The sequence below is a fragment of the Eschscholzia californica genome, unplaced genomic scaffold, assembly GCF_041429995.1.
Source record: "Eschscholzia californica isolate CP2 unplaced genomic scaffold, dmEscCali1.0.p SCAF_6, whole genome shotgun sequence".
Lineage (NCBI taxonomy): Eukaryota > Viridiplantae > Streptophyta > Magnoliopsida > Ranunculales > Papaveraceae > Eschscholzia > Eschscholzia californica.
The window spans coordinates 3,775,615-3,799,757 of record NW_028238483.1 but is presented as its reverse complement, the minus strand read 5'-3'; the positions used below and the strand labels follow the sequence as shown (position 1 = coordinate 3,799,757).

Sequence of the window (24,143 nt, the reverse complement as noted above, 5' to 3'; positions counted from 1 at the left end):
GTCCGGGAAATTGGGACACCATTGATCAAACTTTAAGGGACTTTTTGGTACAAAAAGGTCCGACAAAAATTACTAATTTTGATTTTCCTTTGGATGAACATGGTAGATGTTTCTCTCCGGCATATTATACTCGTACTACTATAAATGGTGATAAGTATGATAGGATATGGCTTGTATATTCAATTTCGAAAAATAAAGTATAATGTTTTTGTTGTAAGTTGTTCGCTTGAGGAGATACTAGTCAACTAGCATTTGTAGGATTTCAAGATTGGAGAAATCTTATGGGCAGACTTAAAAGTCATGAATGTAGTAAAGATCATTATGAAGCTTCAACTAAATCTTACGGGAAGGATTTCAAGATTGAGAATTTTGAGTTCTTGCTTAGCATGGTTATTTGGTATAATATTTTGTTTATGGTAAATTCTGTTAGCAAAGCACTTCAAACCGAATATATAGATATTAATGTTACATTAGATAAATTGGAAGGACTCCTTCGTTATCTTCAAAGTTATAGAGAAGTGAGATATGAAGAAGGCATGATTGAAGCTAAAAAGATTGCAACAATGGGGGTCGAAGCTATATTTCGAGAAAGACGTATCGTTCGTAGAAGAAAACAGTTCAACGAGAATGCAAATGAAGATAGATCACTATCAGCTGAAGAATCCTTCAGAATAAATTACTTCATATACATATTGGATCATGCCGTTTCTTCATTTAAGAGTCGATTTGAACAATTTCAAGAGTAAAAAAGAATATTTTGTTTTTGTTCGAATTGAATAAGTTAAACTCTATAGATGATGGTGGTTTAAGAAATTTATGTGCCTCCCTTGAAACTTTTCTAAAGTATAACGAGTCATATGATATAGACGGTCTTGATTTGTTTTCAGAGTTGAAAGTGTTGAAACATCTTGTACCAAGAGAGGTAAAAAAACCAATTGAATTGTTAAATTTCTTGAAAAAAATGGAAGGCTTCTATCCAAATGTGTGGATCACATACAGAATGTTGTTTACTATACCCGTCACCGTTGCATCTGCCGAAAGAAGTTTCTCAAAGTTGAGGTTGGTCAAGTTATATATTGGATCTACTATGTCACAAGAAATGTTAAATGGGTTAGCTATCTTGTCGATTGAGAAAGAAATGACTGAAAATCTTGACTACTCGACAATTGATAGTGATTTTGCATCTAAGTTGTACGAAGAACAAATTTTAATGAATATAATCATCATTATCCTTTTGGAATATAAATATAATGAAAATTTTGAAGTACTTATGTATTTGTTTTTATACTTGTGATATGCGTATAGTATAGGGGTCTCATTTTCGGATCTCGTTTCGAGCCCCCAAAATGTTAGCACCGACCCTGAGAGGGTATGCTTTCTACGAATGAAGGTATTGGTGGAGTGGATTCACTAACCGTACTAACAAACATATTTCGAGTGATCTACCTTCTTCATAAATGTCAGATTTAAACCTTGCATGCTTAGCCAAATGTGTATGCTCATTTGTCGTGATGATTGCATGTTCAAGTGAATGTTTATGATGACAGAGACTTAAATGTTTATTATAAATATTTTAACACAACTAAAGGTGTAACAATATATATGGTCATGGTGTTATGGCTTTTATATCGACAATATGTAATTGTTATCGACACGAAATATAAGTAAACAAAATTAAATGCATTATGCATCAAGGTTAAGTACAGTTATATTTATTATAGTTGTAGATGCACTTTAAATTAAGAGGATAAAATTTTAAAAATGAAAAGATAATTTGTTGGCGTACCTCGGACTGATGTTCTACTGCTTTTACATATTTGACGTGTTACCATTTCATTCTGACGACGCATGCGTTGAGTTGTACATCGATTTTAGATTGATATTAAATATATTAGTTGGAATCTCGAACATAATTATTTGTTTTTAAATATGAGAAGTATGTATGAAATCTTACGTCCGAAGAAGGCGATAAAGATGCGTTAACTACTTTTGGCGTCTCTGTCAACGAATGCGATTCACGTTTCGTTTCACGTCTTTGGCGTTAAGCTAATGTTTGTGTTTGCTAAATAACAATGCATAATCAATGATTACTTTTACTAATTCGTACGAAAAAAGAATTTACTCTTTACAAATATTTAGAAGCATACATTTAATTGTGGCGTTTCAGGGTTCTCTAACACAATATTCTCAATATTAGCCAATTGCCTAATGGGAGAGTTATGCATTGAATTTAATGGTAGAAGATCACCAGTAGAAGATAATTGAACCAAATACAACTGCAGAAAAATAAATAAATAATAACAAATAAGTTGTAATCAATAACATCGAAAAGAAGCGATCACTAGTGAAAAGCAATCATTACCTTTATGAAAACGAAGTCAGTTTGAAGTTGTAATATGTTAGTTTATTTATAAAGAAATTTGTCAATACTCACCTTCTTGTTAATATGCAATATAAAGTGAGCAAAACAATTACATATTTTAAGGGTCATATTAGAATGTATTAACTGTGAAGTTAAATATTTAGTAGCAACACATAAGTTGTACAAATCGTTAATTTATATAATAGATTTGTATAGACAATGATAATTGCACAATGTTCAAACACTACAACGATAATTGATGCGAATAAAGTTTTTATGGTTGATCACCCATCACTCGGAATATGCAAATGCTTTGACTACATTTAAGATCGGTAATGAAATCTGACTCCTATCTTGTAATGGGGTTTGTGCCCTTACTAAAGACGATTAAACTAAATAGTTCGTCAAATCAAGTAGGCACACAAAACACATACAAAGACCCACTAATAGGGGATTCGTGGGTGGTCAGAAAAATTACCTCCTGTTGAAGACGGGCGATGACCTTTGTAGACGACTCGGGCCACTCTTCCCTTAAGTGTCTGAACCCGAAGCTTCGTTTGATTTTCGGTTACAATTTAGAAGCCCTCTAATTTAGGTTCAAAACGTTTAAACCAAAAATAAAAACTAGAAAGTCTAAAATCTCTCTTTCTCACCAAAATAAATACAAAAAATAAAAACTGTAAATTTCTTCTTTTGAGGTCCTCCTCCTTGTTGCGCCTCCTCTTCAGCTCCTTAGTGTTCTGCACACCAAAAACAGATAAGCAAGTCAAAGTATCCAAAATTCAAAACTTACCAAAAATAAAAACTTTCCAAGATTAGAACAAATTAAAAACTTAGTCCCCGGCAGCGGCGCCAAAAACTTGATGGGCCTAAAAGGTTTTTACCCGCAAGTATACGGGAGTCAAGTAGTAATATCCCGGTAAGACCAGGGTCGATCTGCAGGGACTAGTCAAACCTATTCTAAAACTTAGAAGTAACACGTTTTCTTTTAGGGTTTTTGGGATAAAATAATAAAATACTAAAACAAATGATAAAGATGAACTCAAATGGGGGGAGATGACCTAAGGTTTTAGAATCTGTTTTAACAAGTATTAACGACGACCTAATTATTCATATCTTTTTTATCACTCAAGTTTTGGTAACCGAATGTACCAAACCCCGGAAAATATTCGAATTAAAGCTGAATAATCCTAAAGTCAGAACTCAAAGTATCGAAATATCGAACTCGCAACTATTAATTATCAATCTATAAGCACACCATCAGAGGACCTAACCTAAGTATGATCTGTCAAACTAAAGGTATAGCGAATGAAGAAATATTCGTCCATCGAAACTAAGAATTCTTTTATAAAAATCAAAACACTTCAAGATATTAGAACATGAAAGGAATATCATTAAAAATAATATGCTAAAACTTCATCATAAACCCTAGTCAGAGAGTTTTAGCTATCCATGAAACAAGATTAAACTAAACATGAAAATGGAAGAAGGATAAAGTTTTTCTCACTGATTCAACCAAACGCGCCCTAAGGGAGTCGTTTTCTCATCTTCTCGGAAGTATTTTCTCTCTGAGAAAATTATTTTCCCAGCAATTTTCTCGTCTTCCTTAAAATTGTTTTCTCTTTCTCTTCTCGTTCTTTCTATTTTTCACTTCTTTTAATCTCTCTCTCTCTCTCTCTCTCTCTCTCTCTCTCTCTCTCTCTCTCATATAACTAAGAACAAAACAAATACAGAGAGGTAAAAAGAATTGAGATTCAACAAATGGTTTAATTGATTGTTTGTGTCTCTCTCTCTACAATCTCTTTCTCTCTCTGTAATTTCTCTCTTTCTCTCTCATAAAGAAGGAAATACAAATAACAGAAAAAAGATAGGTGATGGATAACTCTCTGTTGTTAAGCTCTCCCACTCTACAATTTCTCTCTCTCTATAAATATTGAATCATTAAAGCTCCAGAAAGGGTTCCTCCAAAGAGAAAATAAAAATGGTGCTCTCTGTTTTAGTTGTTCCGAGCTCCCCAAAAGATGAGATGATCTAAATAGTTGATGAAGCTCTCCCTTTATACTCCAATGGCTAACTCTGAAATCCAAAACAGTAGAGAAAGGAAAGAAAATCAGAATCCTACAAACCTCTTTCTCTCTCTAAACTAATTCTGTCGTCCAATCTTGCTTCATGTTCTCTACTGTACATAGAGAGATATCTCTCTGTCTTTCCTGTAAAAGAAAACAACCGAATAACTTCTTCCTATAAATCTCAAAATCTCCACCGATTTCTTCTTCAATGACTCTTTCTCTCTTCATGAAAATCTCCAGCCGTCGTCCAATAGTTCTTTCCATCTCTCTGACTTATTTCTCTTTTAATCTCCCTCTTCACTTTCTCTCTCTGCTGTTAGAGATTTGTTCACAAAAATAAAAGTGAGAGAAAGTTGAAAGAGAGAAGATTTGCAATAAGGTTGGGCCCACTCAACGCTGACTTGCTAGAGCTGATGCTGGCCGTTAAGAGGGGATGATTTGATGTCGCGCGGCTTCCTGAACAGAGGTGATCTGGCCCATCAGATGGAGTTGATGGACGCGTGTCAAAACACCATCATCGAATCTGGAAGAGGAGTACCGAAAGTTCGTCGCTTGCATGTACCGGATCCGTATTCATTTTCAGTCCCAAATAAGTACCGAAATTACAAATTGCCTTTCCGGATTTGGGCCACATGTTACGAAAACATATATGTTGACCTGGTTTTGACTGTGAACTTTGACCTGTCATATTTTGCTCATCCAAACTCCGATTTGGCCTCTGTTTTCACCCACGGACTCGTCTTGGACTTTACTTTTCATTCGAGCACTAAAATTTCCAGAATACCCTAACCTCCAAATGACCAAAATGCCCTCAAGTGTGTCTTTCTCCCTATTTTAGCTATTATTCACACCGAACTCTGTTAAAGACACATGAGAAAGAGAAACACGTAACTTATCAGAGTAACTGCTCGAATTGGACTAACTGACCCGAATTAAGAGATTCAGATGGGACATTTTATTAAAAGAGTTTCCTAAAATTGAAACAAATAAAATTATTAAAATGAATTAACTTCACTTTGTAGATTCAGAGTCAACGACGATGACATCCATTGACCAAGAAGAAGCTTAGACTCCATATCGTAATTTAATTTCTCTGCTTTCACTACTACTACCTTCACCTGTTTATCACCATTGTAAGTTTCCTCCTTCATTTTTAGATTGAAGATGTAATGTTTTCCAATAATACTATTGATAGTATAATTGAAGTTTTCTTCATCCTCTTCTATCAAACTATATAAATTTTCTGCTGAAACGCTCATTATCCCCACATAGAGTTAGTTCTATAGTATAGCCAGAATTATCCTTTAACCACTGAGCTCTTTTTTGCGTGTGAGTATCATCCATCTTCGTTATAGGTTTAGTGGCATTTATAGACGAAACAACTCCAATTATCAACAAATGTACTAGGTTCCCTCGTTTCAATAACATTGACGGGTATGAACATGAAATGATGTTTAGGTATAGACGAATCATCCTCTAGACACTTCTGAACCCTAGAGTATTTTTCTAGATATAGCTCGTAATTGTTTCTCAGGTGATTAAAATTCTTCAAGGCGGATTTCAATACTCTATTAGAAATCAAATAAACGTTCTCAGCTTCTATATCAGAGCAGAATTTATTGACTACATCGTTAAAACATGTAACATGTAGTTCCCATATTTAGAATCTAAGACATTGAATGAAAACAATTCCCCTGCTCCTCGAGCATTTGTAGGTTTTGAGGGGGCCTTTTGTTGTTACCTTGACTCTCACTTTTCAGCTTTTCAGGTGAGGACTTAGGGCCTTGACAGATAATTATTTTGAAGGAAAATGTTTTCTTAATAGAATCCAACTCTTGGTTTTGATCTGACATACATTTCCTCCTCATTTTCTTCACAACATTGGTATTATTAATTATAAAACGTTATCAGGGAAAACGATAGTCTAACCAACAATAGAAAAGAAAGGGATGAAAAAGCATAAAACCTAAAGATCCATATTATTTGGTGGTGTAGGTTATAAATACGATGTGTCAGCACTAATAATGAAAATTTCGCGTTTTATTATGAGATATGTTATTGAGGTGTAGTACTATAATTTTATTATTTCTCCAACGCAAATTATATGAACCACATTTGGTAAAACAACACTACTATTGTCGGATCTCAACAATCAAAGTGAATATGGAGTTATCCTAATAGTGTAAAACTACGATTTGTGTTCGTTCAAATAATTATATGGAAATGATTAAAAAATTTGAACAATAGTAATAATTTATCTAACATTCATATATTAATTAGTTATAGTGGTCAGGATGAGAGAGAGAATTAGTCGTATCTCAATCTTGAAGTGTTTATGAATTATTTAGTTGGATGTTATAGAAGGTAGCTCTGAAGAATATCAACTCTGTTTACCCTATAGAACACTGCAGCTAAACAATAGATTTATCAAAGAACGAACCTCCTGTAGAAGATCGTACGACTTTGGTTGTGAAAGCGACAAATGATATTCAGAAGAGTTCTGAATTCTGATTTGGAATTTTTAGATGTTTGAACTTATATCAAGACGATGGTTTGTAAAATCGTTTTTTTGTTAAACTAAGATCGAATTCTTCTAACATATTGACTTAATTCTTTAAGTAAGATCTATTTTCTCATACGCGCTTCACTTAATGCATAGGATAGAACTGTCTATGCCCGCCTGTGTGTGCCCGGCGGGCACGGGTTATGCCCGCGTAAAGTTAATGATTCGTATATGAATATATATATATATATATATATATATATTTAATAATGAAACAATTTAAACTGTGGTTGGCACAACATTTTAGCAAGAGGAATAAAATCAACTTATTTTTTTAGTGTTTGTAAATTATATTTCGATTTATATGGTGGATGATCGTCAACAATCCCATAAGGTACACTTTGGAAAGAACAATGACACAACATCGATCAGTGATGGTATCTTTAATGTAATACTTAGTCACGGAAATACAATAATGTTAAAAAAACTTACACAAAATATAATTGTTAAAAACTAAGAGCCTAAACGGAAGAAACCCAAGTTAGTTAGATGAAATGAATGCAAATTTTCAACCGACAACCACGTACACAAACACACAATTTATTGCTTTCATTATTGATGAAAGTATTACAAAATGAAAGGTCAGGTGCGAGTTAGATAAAAACGTCATAATTAATCTCAAGATGAAAGGGGCTCAAAAGAGTAGCTTAGTTTATTAGTCTTCACATTGCGACTTATTACTGTGTACTTACATTGGCATTTCTTGTAACATATCACCATGTACGTCATACTCACCCCCCTTGAAGCTTCGGATATCATGATACGATGTATGACATTTTGGACAAGGCGACTAGCAAAAGTAGTCATAGTTTGGAGGTGGGCATGGGCGTTGTGGTGGTGACTTAACAAATTGTGGAGATGAAGTGTGGCTTACTGATGATGAAGATGAAGACGACAATGAAGGAAATATTGTCCTATTAATGGATGGTGATGTTGGCACATTAATGGATGGTGATGATGCAACTGATGACAAAGTCGAGGATGACCAATTAACAAATGGTAAGGGCGTGTCTTGTGTTTCAAATTCATTTGTTTTTCTCTTTTCACGTGGTCCATTGTGTTCTTTTGTGACAAAGGGTAATTTGTTTGAAATGCTTTTTTTTTGCTCTTTTGAAAGCATTGTGGATGTGTCAACATATTAATTCTAGGAGACGCCCAAAAGAAACAATACCTTTACTCGAAAGATGAAGAGTGTTTGTAAAAAAAAAGAAGGTCAATTTTTATAAAATAAGGAGGAAAAAATAATGCCAAGGCGTGGAAAGATATACATATAATATTAGTAACCTACATATATAGACTTTGAAAAACCAACATCAAAATACCATTATTTACGTTTGTTCCAACTTCTACCAAATATAACAAATTAAGTGTGGTCTCAGACACATGAGAACTAAACTATACCAATCAGGGGCGTGTGGTGGGGGGTGCGGGCCGTGCGCCCGCACAGGGCCCCCCACCATAGAGGGCCTCTAACTAATCCTCCAAAGTCAAGTTCACTGATAAGTAAGAGGTCTAACGTATGAGACTTTATAATAACAATGCAGCCCAGTGGTTCGGTTGGTGGACTATGGAGCAACAGGTTACCAGTTCGAGTCTGGCAGTGGACGTTTTTTTCCTTTCCTTTTTTGTCTCACATGAGGGACTTTCAAAGATCAACAAAGATAAAGATCAGACTTTATTGTACATGTTATCTTTATACAGTATTCCAAACCTTCCCAACTACTACTATTTTATTTTTTATTTCCATGTACAAAACAAACCTTGTTTTTACCAGTTCGAGTCTGGCAGTGGACGTTTTTTTCCTTTATTTTTTTTGTCTCACGTGAGGGACTTCCAAAGATCAACAAAGATAAAGATCAAACTTTATAGTACATGTTATCTTTATACAGTATTCCAAACCTTCCCAACTACTACTATTTTATTTTTTATTTCTATGTACAAAACAAACCTTGTTTGCAAATTCTAAATTTTTAGATTTTGTCAAGTTTAAATTTGACGATTTTGTAATCATTTCCAATTAACTTCTTCAAACAATCTCTTAAACCAAATTTTGGAAAACAGTGAATTTGTTATTTTTTGTAGTTTCATAACAAATCTTTTCCGAAGATAATGAAAAATACAACCACATGTATAAATTTTATTTGAATCCGAGTACACAAAAGAATTATGTATTTAAAGTTAAGATAAATCAAATAACTAGCAGATAAAAAGTATTTTTTATGATTTAACTATTCTCCTATACATATATCATTTTGAATTCATCATAGTTCTGTGTTAAAAAAATCATGTTATTGTATAATGGGGCCCTAGTTAATTTTGGCACGGGGCCCCTAAATTCTCAGTCACGGCCCTGATACCAATAAGAACATATACTCCATGATCTCATTACAATAAACTTAAATACATACATGACAACTTATGACAACTGATGAAGAACTAAACTATATATTAATTTATATGAGACATTTAATTGTGCCCATACACGGCAGCTTGTGACATTTGATGAAGAACTAAACTATACTACTTATCAGATTTGTATAATATTATCGTAGGTTATACAAATCGTTAATTTGACATTCGATCGCACACAGACATGGCAGCTGGTGAACTATTAACAACCAAACATTCATAAAGTTCAATTGTTTTTTTAAACAAGGTAAGATTCATAACACACTAAAGTAAAAAACTTACGGAAATGAAGAAAATACTATCATTTTGATGAGATAGAACTTCTGAACTATCATAGCGTGCCCTACAATTAAAAAAAATGATGAAGCAAATGAGTAGAACACAATGTAAGCAGGATGTGAGAGGCGGTTTGTGAAAGGGTTGTGACGGTTTTGGTTATCATAGGCGGTTTCCAAATTGGATTCAATTGTAAGAGGCGGTTTTGGTTATCATAGGCGATTTCAATTGTTCCTAAAATTTGGTTACAAATTTCTAAATTCCTAAAGCTATGGTCGGCTTATATTATATATAAATAGGGGGTTTGAGTACCAATCACAACACAACCACAACAACACAAAACAACTCAAGAGCAATTACTCATAGAGTGAGAGCTAGAGAGAGTGAGCAAGTGAGAGAGATTTTGTTCATAGTTTTGAGCGGTGTTTAATTTCTCGGTCGTCGAAGATTTAGTTTAGAAGGTTAATTTCTATACGGTACCATCTTGGGACGAACTTGCGAGTTGTGTGAGTTGTCTTCATCTATTCTTCAATAAAGATTTCTTGTTCGCCCGAGGACGTAGGCTTTAAAGCCGAACCTCGTTAATTTCTGTTTGCATATTTAGTTTTGGCATAGCTTTTCGATAATTTTCATAATCGGATCAATTTTTAGGATAGGTTCGATAGCTTCCGCGACTTTTAGTTATAACACAGGATAAAAACAACAAAGAAAACCCATGACCAATAAGTATACCCTGCAAAATATTTATGATGTAGTCAAATATTGATAATTATTTTTCCAGTGTCTATATTGTGCAGTTGAGGGTCTAGGTTTACATGGGTTTTAGGGGATATGACAACCGAGAATAGAAGAATACAATAATGTTATCTACCATCAACGAACTAAACTATTAAGATATCATTAAATTAAGCTTGAACACATACATGGCATGTTATCTATCATCAACGAACATTAAACTTAAACACATACACTAAGTAGAATTAAAGATTTCACCAAATTATGGATACCAACGAAATATTGTTCTTTGTAAGAGATAAATGTTACATGTCGCCATTGGAGCATGTGCAAAGTAGTTTTTCTTAATAATCTAGCGTAAGAGAGGTGGGTGAGGTAGTTGGCAGCCGCAATATATTTATAACTAACAACTAAGATGGTCAGATCATCCTATATAAACCAAACCAAAATCCGAAGCAAGAAAATGACGGTAAAATTTATATCTAGAGCTTAAAACTAAGTTGTTTTGTTCCAAAGATATATATATATATATATATATATATATATATATAAGAATTAGGTTAGTAGGAATATGACAATTTTGGTGGGAAAATGAATACATAATCGTTGATCTAATAGATGCAAGTATTTGATAGGTATGGATCTAAAATAACATAAAATTTCAACGCAAACGGTTTTTTGTACTGTTTACATAAAATATTGGAATTTGGTTCAGTAAACCCAACCTGTTGTTTATCAATTTCCTGTAAGTCTTTAACAATCAATACAACACGCACTCAAAGTTACCTAAAGCACCTCAAATTTCCTAATGTTCAAAGAACACCCAGACCCATTAAAAATAAATTTTTACCTTTGATTCTGATTAAAGAAACTCAACCCACAATCTAAAAATAAAGTGATGCACCTCTCTGTTCAATACCAAACGGAGGAGCCAGAAATAGGGTATGGAGGAAACTAAAATGACAACCAATTTAAAGTAACGAAGAGGATTTTAGTGGATCTCTATTGAAGAAATCACTCACCAAAACTTCATTGCACAAACCAATCCTTACGAAGACATGGTGGGGTCAACCGATTATATAATGTACTGAACTCTAATATGGGTATTGGTGTTTGGGTAATCTTACACTCAGTGAAATACTCAAACTCAAAAGTATTACTCAATCCAGATTTTGCGAGAAACTAAATAATCTGCCTTGGTTGACAGAACATTATAAGCTACAAAAAATATAGATAGACATGAAAGAAAAACTAAAGTTCAAGATATACAATATTAGGTAGAGATCATGTCAGCATAGTATACCTGCTCGCAACAACCTTCAAGTCTTCACAAAGCTAATCTTTCATCGCCTCGTGATGCAACAAAAACTCCCAGCTACAACAAATCTAAATGGTGGTTTATTAATTTTTTTACTATTATAGTCAGAATGGTCATATTAATCACCATCTTCCTACAACATATATGTCTTCCTACACAAACTATTCAACACAATCAAGGCACTCTTAATTTGTTCCTAAGAAATTATTTATTCAACGTATTACGTATACACTATTTAGTCATTCGACTCTTCCTGCACAAAATTAACACATCTCCCAAGCATTTCATTAAACATGTGGTAAGCAGTGTTATGAGAGAAAGGGAGAGAAAACATTGCAGAACAATTAAATATTGTCACGCATTTACATAAAAAAAATCTTGGTTACATGGAGGGAACAACTACACCGAGAACAGTTCATTCCAAGATTTGAGTGAGAGATTACCAATAACAAACACAAATATGTTGGTAGAGAATAATCAAGTTATCAAAATAATTCATTCTAAAATTTAAGTGAGACATTACCAATAAAAAACACAAATATGAATACCCATACCGAAACTTAAAAAGAACAATGAAATACATAAACTTTTAAAAAAATAGTGAAGAGCTAGATGAAGAAGAAAAACTCATGAAGATTTTAAGGAGGGAGGAATAAAATTATTTGGAATCCAAATTCATTGAGTCGACCTAGAAGAAATTACAAATCAAACAAAAATAAAGCAAGTGACTGAAGGAGGAAGCAATTGACTGAATAAGGTGAGTTATGAAGATGGATAGATGGGAGGTATGGTTGTTGAAGTCAGATCTCGGTCTGGTATCAAACTAGACCTTGATGGTCTGGTTTCATCAGCGAAGGGGCTCCTCCCCTTCGCCAAGTTATAGAGAGATAGAGGGTAGAGAGAGAAAGAGAGAGGCGGAGGCAGATTAGAGAGAGGGAGTTTAAAAAAAAATTAAATTTAAAAGTCACCGGAGAAATTGGTCGACCGACTACCTTCGCCGAAGACGATGATGATGTGGCGAGAGATGATGTGGAGGAGAGAGGTGATGAAATGGAGGAGTGATGAGGTGTCTTTAATCCTTTTAAAACAAATTTCATTTTGGCCCCTAGTTTGTTCTAAATAAATTTGAATTCTTTTGGGATTCAACCCATGTTTAAAAGGGGGTCAATTATTTACAAAATTAATTTTATAACAAGGGTAATTATGGAAACAAAAAAGTTAACCATTAAAGCTAACTGACGGTGTTAACAAAAAAGGGCTAAATTTGAATTTACGAAGAACAGGGAGCCATAAAGAAAACTGGTCACAAAGTAGGGAGCCAAAAAGAAATAACTCTAAAAGTAGGGGGCCATAATGGTGTAGGGTTTCCAAAAGACAGTACACAAACTTCTAATGAAAGGATAATCAAACTTGGCCAACTAAACATGCCCTAACGATCCGCGTCACTTGTTAAACTAACATCTGATCCGTTGGTTTAACGTAATAAAAACACATTTTTAACTAATCTCCACCGTTAGATACTCCCGTACGAAAAGAGCAGCCCAAAGGTCGGTCGAATCAAATCTATAAAAAGGATTACCTACAAGAAGACTTCATTTCTTTCTTCCGAGTTTTGGATTCTACTAGAATTTCAAGAAGCTTTTGAGATCGTGAGAAAAAAAAGGTAAACAATCGATTAGGGTTTCCTTTTCAAGATCTTCTCTTTCTTGTTTTCGTATTCTGATGTTTGAGTTTATGCCTAGGGTTTAGTTCGATTAAGTTAGGGCTTTGCTTTCGTTTCGTTAGGTTCCAATAATTTCTGTTGTTATACTTCCCGAAGATTGATTCCAAAGCCATTTTCTTCGTGAAATTGATTAGGCGACTTATTTTACATCTAGATTAAGGTTATATTGGTTTGATGAATAATTCGAACAACTTTTGGTAAATTAGGGCAATTTCTTGCTTTTTCTTTAACCAACAACTGTATGAATTGGGTATTTTGATCTTTGTAAGTTTAGTTTTAGAATAGAAATTCTTGTTGGCATGGTTGCTTGGAGGAGTTTGAAAGGGAAAAGTATATGATTTAGTGTTTGTTGATACAGATGGCTCGTACTAAGCAGACTGCCCGTAAATCGACTGGAGGAAAGGCTCCAAGGAAGCAACTCGCAACTAAGGTTTGCTCAATTCTTAAATGTTTGAATGATTCAAATATCTGGGTTAGGGTTTTAATTTGATAGTGTCTTTTAATTATAGGCTGCACGTAAATCTGCACCAACCACTGGAGGAGTGAAGAAGCCTCACCGTTACAGGCCTGGTACCGTTGCTCTCCGGTACGTTCTTTTACTTAAGATGCACCTTGTTGGTCTGATACATGTTTTGATATCCTGATTAAGACCTAGCTAGTTAATGTGTATCGAGTTGGGTAAGTTAGTGATGAAGTGTACATCCTGATTAAGACCTAGCTAGTCAATTTGATGCTGTAAACAATAGTGGTCTTTGTGTGTCATACAAGAACTTGTTATAACGAGAGAGAGATGAATTTGAATGCAGTGAGATCCGCAAGTATCAGAAGAGCACTGAGCTATTGATAAGGAAGCTTCCATTCCAGAGGCTTGTTCGTGAAATCGCTCAGGACTTCAAGGTGAAATTTGGCTTTACTTCCCTGTTTGTGGAACTGTGGTGTCCTGTTGGTTCTAATGGCTCAATGTTGTTTGCTGTTCATTCGCGTTCTAATGGTTGATTGTTGTTTGATGTTCTTTCTCTCAGACGGATCTGCGTTTCCAGAGCCATGCTGTGTTGGCATTGCAGGAAGCAGCTGAAGCTTACCTAGTTGGTCTGTTTGAAGACACCAACCTCTGCGCAATTCATGCCAAGCGTGTAACTATCATGCCCAAGGATATTCAGCTTGCTAGGAGGATTCGTGGTGAGAGGGCTTAAGTGTGATGGATAGACGATGATATATATAGTTAATTAGTACTAGGGTTTCTCTAAATACTGTTGAAGACTAATGATGTTTGAGGATATGGTGGTATTGTTTTTTTTTGTGTGGTCATTCTTCTTGATGAACCAGCTCTGTTAGTCTGACTGCTTTATGCATGCTTAGTTGCTAATTGATATCTACCTTTTGACTATATTGCTGTTTGGGGTTATTAGTTTTCAATGTTATATTATTGTACCTTTTAGATCTGGCAAAACTAGATATTGATAGCTCATGGTGATCATGTTCTGCCTAGGGGTGGGAATTGGGCGGGTATGGGCGTCCATGGACACTTGAAGCATCGGGCTGGGCGGGTCGGGCACAAATTTTCAATGGCTATTAGGGTAAGCGGGTTAAGTGGGCGGGCAATTTTGAAATTCGCCTTGCTCATTACCCGCCCAAGCCCATTAAGAAGTTCGGGTAATTCGGGTATGGGCGGGCGGGTAGCGGGTAATCTCATGACTTGAAAAAAAAATCACTTTTTCCTCTTTTTTTTATAGAATCTGGAAACACCATTCCTGATTCTAAAGAGACAATGTGAGATTAAAACTAAACGTTATTTGTGTTGTTCCTTTTAGGAATTTAATCTCACATCGAAAACTAATGAAGAATTCTCATGAAATATAATATAAACTTACCCCACTCTTTGTTCCCTCAAAGCCAAAGACTACTTCAGTATTCTACTAAGAATTCTCTTGGGCCATTGCAAAGCAATATATTGAGTTCGTGTGATTTCCCTTAAGCATATTGTTTACCATCTCAACTAAGCCTAGCAACATAGACAGCTGGGGCTTCATCAACCCATAAAGTTGATGTAATTTGGTTGGTTATCATTGGGTGAGGTTAAGTGGGTGCGGGCATGGGCGGGTGCGCGGGTAGAGGTTTTAACCCATGCCCGCCCACTAAAATTTGGCGGGCTGGGCGGGTTGTGCCCGAGACGGGCGCGGGCGTCCATGGTCATCGTTGGGCTCGGGTGCCCGTGGGCGGGTTCGGGCTCATGGGCAAAATTCCCACCCCTAGTTCTGCCTATACTTGGCCTCCAATTTGGGGGGATGAAGTAGTAGGTTAAATGGAACCATCACAATTACGAAGTCCAACTTGTCAAGACAAGCCATAGAAACCAAGTACTCTCGGTTCCAAGGGTAAAAGTCAGGCTTTTTTTGCACAAAGCCCTCCATGGCTACTAGCCCATAACGGGCGGGCCGGGTAAATGACCAATTTTTTAATTTTTGTTTTTTTGCTAGAACACTTATCACTGTGAACTCTGATTTTGTTATACTTAATTTCTATATCCCAAACCTTTTATAGATTAACATCACCATGAACGAAAAAATACAGATCTAAACAAATAGATGGAGACAGAGAGAGCAAGATAGATATGTATCCAGATCTGTAGACATGAAATTATTTTTACAAATCTACATCAAATTTTTCTAAAAAGTTGATTTGTTGTTTCTTCTTAGATAGATAGATTTACCCAAAAACAAAAAATACAAATCTATTTGGAAGTAAAATATTTACGGAGAAAAGAATATAGAGAATATTTGCAGAAGAGAGAAAAAAAATCTATTTCTTGAAGATCTTCTTACTCTTCACTCTTCATAGCCTGTTTTCAACCAACAACTCAGTATCTTCGTTTTTTTTTTTGCTTCGATTTTCGTTTCTCCCGTTTTCTATCGATCTTTTTTGTCTTTCTTTCTCTCTCTCGTTTTCTCCCTCTCTCTCTCTCTCTCTCTCTCTCTCTCTCTCTCTCTCTCTCTCTCTCTCTCTCTCTCTCGCTATTTCTCTCTGCTTGTCCCTCTTTTCCTTTCCCACTTTGGCTAGTGGAGACTGAAGAGGCAAAAATAGACTTTTATACCTACAAAACCCTAAGATTGGAAATCTATATCTGTCCATCCATCTCCAATCTAACGGACCTTATGAGTCGGGTACGAGATTCGGGCTATGTACTGGGGTAATGCACTCGGGCAAGAGATTTTTTAGTAGAGCCCAAGCCCGCCCACAAAAGCTCAACGGGCCCGGCGGGCAGAACCCGTAACGGGCTTCGGGCTGCACGTTTCTTCGCCGGACTCGGGGGTTCTGGGCCGGGTTTCGGGCTCCCGGACTAAATTCCCACCCTTACGTTTGGGTGTGGGATTATTTTCAAGGATAAACTACATCCTAGGATTAAATCTTATGAACTCTTGGATAGCCCTCATCCTATGTTTGGAGAGTGACACTAGAATGAAATTATCATGTTGAGTAATTTCGTAATGTGATTTTGAATAATAAATAATAATAAACCATTACAATAATGTTTAGTTTGGTCAAGAGTAGACTTGGTACAAATTGATTATCTCGATACTTTTTATCAAGAATCGAAGGGAACGGGAATTACAGATCGACCCACTCTTTTTTTTGGTTGAAGAGAGGTCGACCTACTCTTCCGATGTGATTATTTGTTTCATTCGTTTGCACCGAATGTGGTTTACAGTTACCCTGTTCCATCTCTACAGGCCAAACTTGCCCAGTTTTAAGGCTAGTTGCAGTAACCAGTACCATGTGGACAATGCTTTTCTTCCTCACCGTATGATATTTGGAGGAATGGTCTCTTGGGAAAGCTCCCAAGATTCGTCTCTAAGTGAAAATGAACAATAACTTGAAGCAAAGTTCTTTTTCCTGGAAGTTACAGTAAACCCACCTCGGTCTTATTCTTAATTGGATGTTGCATCATATTCAACAGGGCAGTTCCAAAACCCTATTTGTTCCGAGTTCCGACAAGGAGGGTTATACACTACCACAAGGAGGGTCATACACTACCACAATGTGTTATATAAATTGTGTGTTTTGGGCTTGACCAAGACGAGGTCGTAAACTTGGGTTTTCTATAAGTCTTATGTTTACTGTACTCGATTGAATTCAAATGAAAATAAGGAACTAAATACCTGAAAAAGGCCACCTCTTTGTAACGAGGGAATATTAAGAAAAACAAGTTTAACAGATGAATTTAAATATATACAGTATATTAGCTCTACTCTTTTGTGTGAAGTAATCTCCTCATATATTAGCTCCATACTGGAGTTAGCAAACAATTCAAAAGTTTTATTAACTCAAACTTAATGATTAATATCTTCCCACGATGTTTCTAGAAACACATTCCACCATGAGAGGACGGTGGTGGTGGTAGTAGAGTTGAATTTCCCTCTCAACTGAGGACCCGGGGAAAGTCCCATTCGCTCTTTGCTCGTTCCATTTCTCTACTACCTGAACCAATATACAGTATAACATCAACTTCTCCATAATTTAAAACAATATCAGAAAACAAACTAAGGGTCCGTTTGTAAAGTGGGAAAGAAACCACCACTTTTCTGATAGGAAAGTCTCATTTGAAATTCAATTTTTGGTGTTTAATTGGTCGTGGGAAACCTGGAGGTGCCTTTAAAAATCAAATCAATTCACGTAATTCATACTTATAGAAATTGGATCAGATATCTTAAAAAAAATCCTCTCTCTCTTCTCCATTTCTAAGAGCATCTCCAATGCAAATCTCAATCTTAGAAACTCGGAGTGCCACGTAGGACTTTTGGAATTTTTATCTTAAAGTTCATCTCCAATGCAAAACTCAATTCAAATCTCCAAGATGACATGTTGAGGGTAGAATGAAGATATCTCAAGAGGACACTCCATTTTCAGAGTGTCTTCTTGAGATATCTCTAAATGCCAACTCAACATTTTCATATATTTTAATGAAAAAGAATGCCACATAAGCAATTTTTGGAGTTTTAGAGTGTTGCATTACAGAAGTCCTTCGAATAGAGGATCTCAATCTTGACAAATAAGAAAGAGAAAAATTAGAGATTAAAACATTTGAATCTCGACACATAGGATTTTTAGAGTTTCTTTTGAGTTTTGCATTGGAGATGCTCTAACTCTAGTCTATTTCTTCCCCTCTCAATTCTCATCCATTTCTTTCTCTCTCTCTCTATATATATTTGTATACCCACACATACAAGAGACTGGTTATACATATACATACAAGAGACTGGTTCTATATAAGACCATAGAGAAGGATATGACACAACTAGTTGATGAAGTAGGATTTTAGGGCATCTTTAAGTGGGTGAATTAGGGGTTTAGGGTATCAAGTATAACATCAATAATTGGGCGAAATTGTGAAGATACTGTAGAGAGTGGCAGAGGCAGCTCGAAGAGAAGAAGGGTATCACGTTTAGTCAGGGCCGGCCCAAGGTTTTGGTAGGCCTAAAGCGAACTTAAAATTGAGGCCCCTACTTTAAGCCAAAAAGCTTCCATCGATTTTGCTAACCTCCACCTATTAACCCGTTACGACTTTTTAAAGCTAAATAGTTCGAAAGCCAAAAAATGTAAAGAAGAAAAATTGGAAACTCTTAACTCTAAATAGTTTAGTGTTCGAAAAACCTTGTAGATTTCGTATCTATTTAAATACGAACAGAATATTAATTTTAAAGTTCGTGAAAATATAATTTAGTCACTACCTATCATTACGAAGTTTAGTAGATTTAACTACTATAGGACTTCTTAGAAAAAATAAGATACAAGTAAGAAAGAAATTGCACATTAATTCAATTGTAGATAACTTCACATAAACAAAATGTAATTTATTGAACAACAAAACTATTTAATAAAATTTATTATAATCTTGATTTTCAAAAATATATGAAATACATGTAGGTTAGGTGATTTGTGTTTAAATAGGAGTGGTTGAGAAAAGAAAAAAAACTTGCAGGTTAAATAGAAGTTAAAAGAAAAAAAAACATGTAGGTTAGGTGATTTGTGTTTAAATAGGAGTGGTTGAGAAAAGATAAAAAACTTGCAGGTTAAATGATTTGAACTCACGACTTAATGAGGGAAATGAACAAACTTCACCAATTGAGCTGGAGCTCTTTTATAACATGTCTTTTAACTTCCAAATTATATACTTGAACGCCCAAATTTGGGGCCTTATCATTCCATCCAAATCTTGGGGCCCAAAGCCACCGATGAAGATGAAAGAAGCTTAAGGGAGATGTTAAGGAGCTTGTGACCAGCCTCCTCAAAGGTAGCACTTGACATGATTGTGAGATAAATTGTTCTCTGAAGATTGACAAGGTTTGTCTCTGTTTCATCCTTGATCTTCATCTGTTCTTCATCAGAGTCTTCCTCATCGTCCTCATCCGAGCCTGCATCAGAGGACTCGTCGTGATCCCCAAAGATTTTTCGCTTTAAGTCTTCATATCGTTGCTCATTTTCCACAAATTGAGGATCCGACTTAAAAATATCTGAATGATTAAAAATAAGTCAAATGAGAGAAAATGCAATAAAACTATAAAGTATAAATGCCTGACTTCCATTAAAAAGAGCATTGTGTTCCAAGATATATTACCCAAAGCAGTCTCTGGATCAACCTCGTCTTCAAGGGATAATTCGTGAGGGGAAGATTTTAAAAGGCCTCCCCGTTTTTGTTAAAAGGCCTCCCTATGGTTTCGTTGACTTAGTAAAAAACCTTGGGAAGTTTTATAAGGCCTCCCCAATTTTATTAAAAGGCCTCCCCATGAACCATTTTACTTGCTAAATTATCACTGAGGGGAGGCCTTTTAACAAAAATGAGGGGGCCCTATAAAATCTCCCAAAAACCTTTGACTTAGCTTGGTTAAAGGGCCCCCTCTTTGAATGGGTGAAAAAAACCCCCTTAAAAGGTGTATTTCACCCACATCATTTGACCACGCCACATCATCATCTTCTCCGGCAGGGCCGCCGGCCGGCCGGCGACCTTCAAATTTTTTTTTTTATTCTCTCTCTCTCTCTAAAAACAATTTTTTTTTTCTCTCTCTAGATCTGGTTCATATGAACCAGATCTAGAGAGACCTTGAAGGTCTTCAAAAGACCTTCTTGAAGGTCTGTAAAAGACCTTCAAGCAGGTCTGTTCGACCTGCTTGAGGGTCTGCAAAAGACCTTCAAGCAGGTCTGTTCGACCTGCTTGAAGGTCTGCAACAGACCTTCAAGCAGGTCTGTTCGGACCTTCTTGAAGGTCTGTTGAAGACCTTCAAGAAGGTCTCTCTAGATCTGGTTTATATGAACCAGATCTAGAGAGAGAAAAAAATTTTGAAGGTCGCCGGCCGGAAGTTTGGCCAGCCGGCGACTCTGCCGGAGAAGATGATGATGTGGCGTGGTCAACATCACCGGTCTTGGGTTAAGTTTGACCTAACGGCGTTAACTTTGCCGTTAGGTCAAATATTGATGAAGGAGGTGCTCTTTTGTAGAGGGGGCCCTATAACCAAATGGGTTATAATGAGGGGCGCTTTTAGCGGGGAGGCCTTTTAACAAAAACGGGGGGGCCTTTTAAAATTTCCCATTCGTGAGTTAGCTGATCTTCTTGTTCCACAAACCCAGCAAAGCGATAACGCAGAGTCGAGAGAGAGAGGGAGAGAGAGATTTGGTCATCCAAATTCTAAACAAAAAAGATTTTATACCACTTCGAATTTTCTATCATTTTCATATACAAACCCCACTAATTGAACTACACTGATTTTGCTGCTAATGGAAACTACACCATTAGCGATTAAACTTGAAGACTATCATTCCATGTTTTTTTCCACCCACTGACCACTGTAAAATAGTTTCTATCACGACCGATTAACTAGAATCTACAACCATAATCCCATCGTGAAAATCTTAATTCTTCTTGCACCCAAAATAGAATTGAAAGTTCTCTGATTATATATCGAAGGTTAGAAAGTATTGGTTTCTCTCTCTTCTCTTTCACGGGAGGAGAGAGAGAGAGCGTGTTTATTTTAAAAGGTGGGAAATCTGCTTTCCCATTTTTTTTTGTAGAAAAAATTTTAAACTAATTTCTTAACCTTTTTTTTCTAACAGAACACGACTTTCTCGCTTCTCTGGCCATACTGAACAGTGAAAAATTGATTTTCTTAGAAAAATTGATTTTCTTAGAAAAATTGATTTTCTTAGAAAAATTGATTTTCCCACATGATTTTCTCATGCAACAAACGGACCCTAAAGAGAAATTATAATACTCCTAGGTTATGGTAAGATGAACTCCAACCAGAACTGGTCATACAATGCATATAACTTTCAACAAAAAAAAAAATACAATGCATATAAATTTCTGGCTCGAGCAGTATTTAAGTGCAACGGTACATTGGTCTCGAGGAGTGTTTAAGGGCACGCCATTTTGAAATAAACCCCACCGTTAGATATTCTCGTAAGAAAAGAGCAACCCGACGGTCGTCGAATCAAATCTATAAAAAGGGTTGGTTATTTAGAGAAAGACTTCAATTCATTCTTCCGAGTTTTCGATTCTAGAAGAATTTCAAGAGACTTTTGCGACCGTGAGAAAAAGAAGGTAAGCAATCGATTAGGGTTTCCTTTTCAAGATCTTCTCGTTCTTGTTTTCATGTTCTGTCGTTTGAGTTTATGCATAAGGTTTAGTTTGGTTAAGTTAGGGTTTAGCTTTCTTTTTTTTAATTAGGGATACTTTGGAACAAGTTTTGGTAAATTAGGGGGATTTGTTGCTTCTTGGTTAAACAACAACTATTTCAATTGGGTATTTTTACATCTAGATTAAGGTTATTGATTCGATGAATAATTCGAAAAGGAAACCCTAATCGATTGGCGATTTGTTGATTTCTTGAATAGAATTCTTGATGGAAGAATTCATGATTCCTAAGCCATTTTCTTCGTGAAATTGTTTAGGCGACTTATTTTACATCTAGATTAAGGTTATTGATTCGATGAATAATTCGAACAACTTTTGGTAAATTAGGGCAGTTTCTTGCTTTTTGTTTGACCAACAACTGTATGAATTGGGTATTTTGATCTTTATAAGTTTACTTGTAGAATAGAATTCTTGTTGGCAAGGTTGTTTGGAGGAATTTGAAAGGGAAAAGTATATGATTTAGTGTTTGTTGATATAGATGGCTCGTACTAAGCAGACTGCTCGTAAATCGACCGGGGGAAAGGCTCCAAGGAAGCAACTCGCAACTAAGGTTTGCTCAATTCTTAATGTTTGAATGATTCAAATATCTGGATTAGGTTTTAATTTGATAGTATGTCTTTTAATTTTAGGCTGCACGTAAATCTGCACCAACCACTGGAGGAGTGAAGAAGCCTCACCGATACAAACCCGGAACTGTTGCTCTTCGGTATGTTCTTTTGCTTAAGATGCATAACTTGTTTGCTATATGAATGTCTCTCTTGAGATTCAAGTCTTGTTTTTTTATTGGGTCCTTCCAGCTCCGTGTCTTTGTTCTTTTGTAATATGGACCTTGTTGGTCTCTCTCATACATGTTTGACATATCCCAATGCCCTCTATTATGTCATTAATGGGAGACCTAGCTAGTTAATGCATATTGAGTTGGGAAGGATGGTGATGAAGTGTGTATCCTGATGAAGGCCACTGCCTCAGGCTATCCTTGTTTCTCTTGACGATCATCATTTATCATATTTAGTTTGGTTTTGTAAGTTCGACGCTGTAGACGTTAATGTTCTACGTGCGCTGTACATGAACATGTTTTGACATGGAGCGATAAATTTGAATGCAGTGAGATCCGCAAGTATCAGAAGAGCACTGAGCTCTTGATAAGGAAGCTTCCATTCCAGAGGCTTGTTCGTGAAATTGCTCAGGACTTCAAGGTGATCATTTGGATTTGCTTCCTTGTTTGTGTAATTGTTTCCTCTTGTAGTTTCTAATGGCTGATTGTTGTTTGATGTTCTTTCTCTCAGACGGATCTCCGTTTCCAGAGCCATGCTGTGTTGGCATTGCAGGAAGCCGCTGAAGCTTATCTAGTAGGTCTGTTTGAAGACACCAATCTCTGCGCAATTCATGCCAAGCGTGTTACTATCATGCCCAAGGATATTCAGCTCGCTAGGAGGATTCGTGGTGAGAGGGCTTAAGGCTGATGGATAGATGATATATATAGTTAATTAGTACTAGGGTTTTGCTTTAAATACTGTTAAGGACGAATGATGTTTTGAGGATATGGTGGTATTGTTCTTTCTTGTGTGGTCGTTCTTCATTGTGAACCGACTCTGTTAGTCTGACTGCTTTATGCTTTGTTGCTAATTGATATCAACTTTTGATTATATTGCTATTGGGGTTATTACTTTTCAATGTTATATAATTCTATGCAAAAACTAGAAATGATAGCTCATGGTGTTCATCTTCTGGCTCTATTTACCACCCAGTTTGGGGGATGAAGTAGCAGTTTCAATGGCACCCATCGGCTATCACTATCAGGTTGATTTCTTCCTACTATAAATTCATTTCTAATATTCAACACCCATGTTGATCTTTTACTAGGGCAGTCATTTGACAACCAATCTGCAACAATGTTTTTGAATTCGAGCAATGAAGATTTTGATTGGTGGAGTCTGATTCCATTCCCAACTTGAAATGATTAGTCTTTTTGTTGGTCTTTTTTCTTAATTACTAGGTGAAAATA

At 35.9% G+C, this 24,143-nt stretch overlaps 2 protein-coding genes across 2 annotated transcripts; both read left to right on the top strand.

Annotated features, from left to right (window-relative positions):
* The first annotated feature begins 13,317 nt into the window (after positions 1 to 13,317).
* On the top strand, positions 13,318 to 14,842 carry LOC147530885 (histone H3.3). The gene is made up of 5 exons (XM_086647668.1): positions 13,318 to 13,393; positions 13,813 to 13,885; positions 13,965 to 14,041; positions 14,262 to 14,352; positions 14,478 to 14,842. Exons 2-5 carry the CDS (start codon positions 13,814 to 13,816, stop codon positions 14,646 to 14,648), a joined length of 411 nt encoding a protein of 136 aa, XP_086503794.1. The 5' UTR covers positions 13,318 to 13,393; position 13,813; the 3' UTR covers positions 14,649 to 14,842.
* Positions 14,843 to 21,844: 7,002 nt separating this feature from the next.
* Positions 21,845 to 23,784, top strand: LOC147530884 (histone H3.3-like). Its single transcript, XM_086647666.1, has 5 exons — positions 21,845 to 22,045; positions 22,617 to 22,688; positions 22,768 to 22,844; positions 23,244 to 23,334; positions 23,425 to 23,784. The coding sequence occupies exons 2-5, from the start codon at positions 22,617 to 22,619 to the stop codon at positions 23,593 to 23,595; spliced, it is 411 nt and encodes a 136-aa protein (XP_086503792.1). The 5' UTR covers positions 21,845 to 22,045; the 3' UTR covers positions 23,596 to 23,784.
* The last annotated feature ends 359 nt before the right edge of the window (positions 23,785 to 24,143 follow it).

Coding starts and splice junctions, on each gene's coding strand:
- LOC147530885 (XM_086647668.1), top strand. CDS start 13,814: ATGGCTCGTACTAAGCAGACTGCCCGTAAATCGACTGGAGGAAAGGCT. Junction 14,042..14,261: donor CCTGGTACCGTTGCTCTCCG/GTACGTTCTTTT, acceptor ATTTGAATGCAG/TGAGATCCGCAAGTATCAGA. Junction 14,353..14,477: donor AAATCGCTCAGGACTTCAAG/GTGAAATTTGGC, acceptor TCTTTCTCTCAG/ACGGATCTGCGTTTCCAGAG.
- LOC147530884 (XM_086647666.1), top strand. CDS start 22,617: ATGGCTCGTACTAAGCAGACTGCTCGTAAATCGACCGGGGGAAAGGCT. Junction 22,689..22,767: donor GGAAGCAACTCGCAACTAAG/GTTTGCTCAATT, acceptor TTTTAATTTTAG/GCTGCACGTAAATCTGCACC. Junction 22,845..23,243: donor CCCGGAACTGTTGCTCTTCG/GTATGTTCTTTT, acceptor ATTTGAATGCAG/TGAGATCCGCAAGTATCAGA.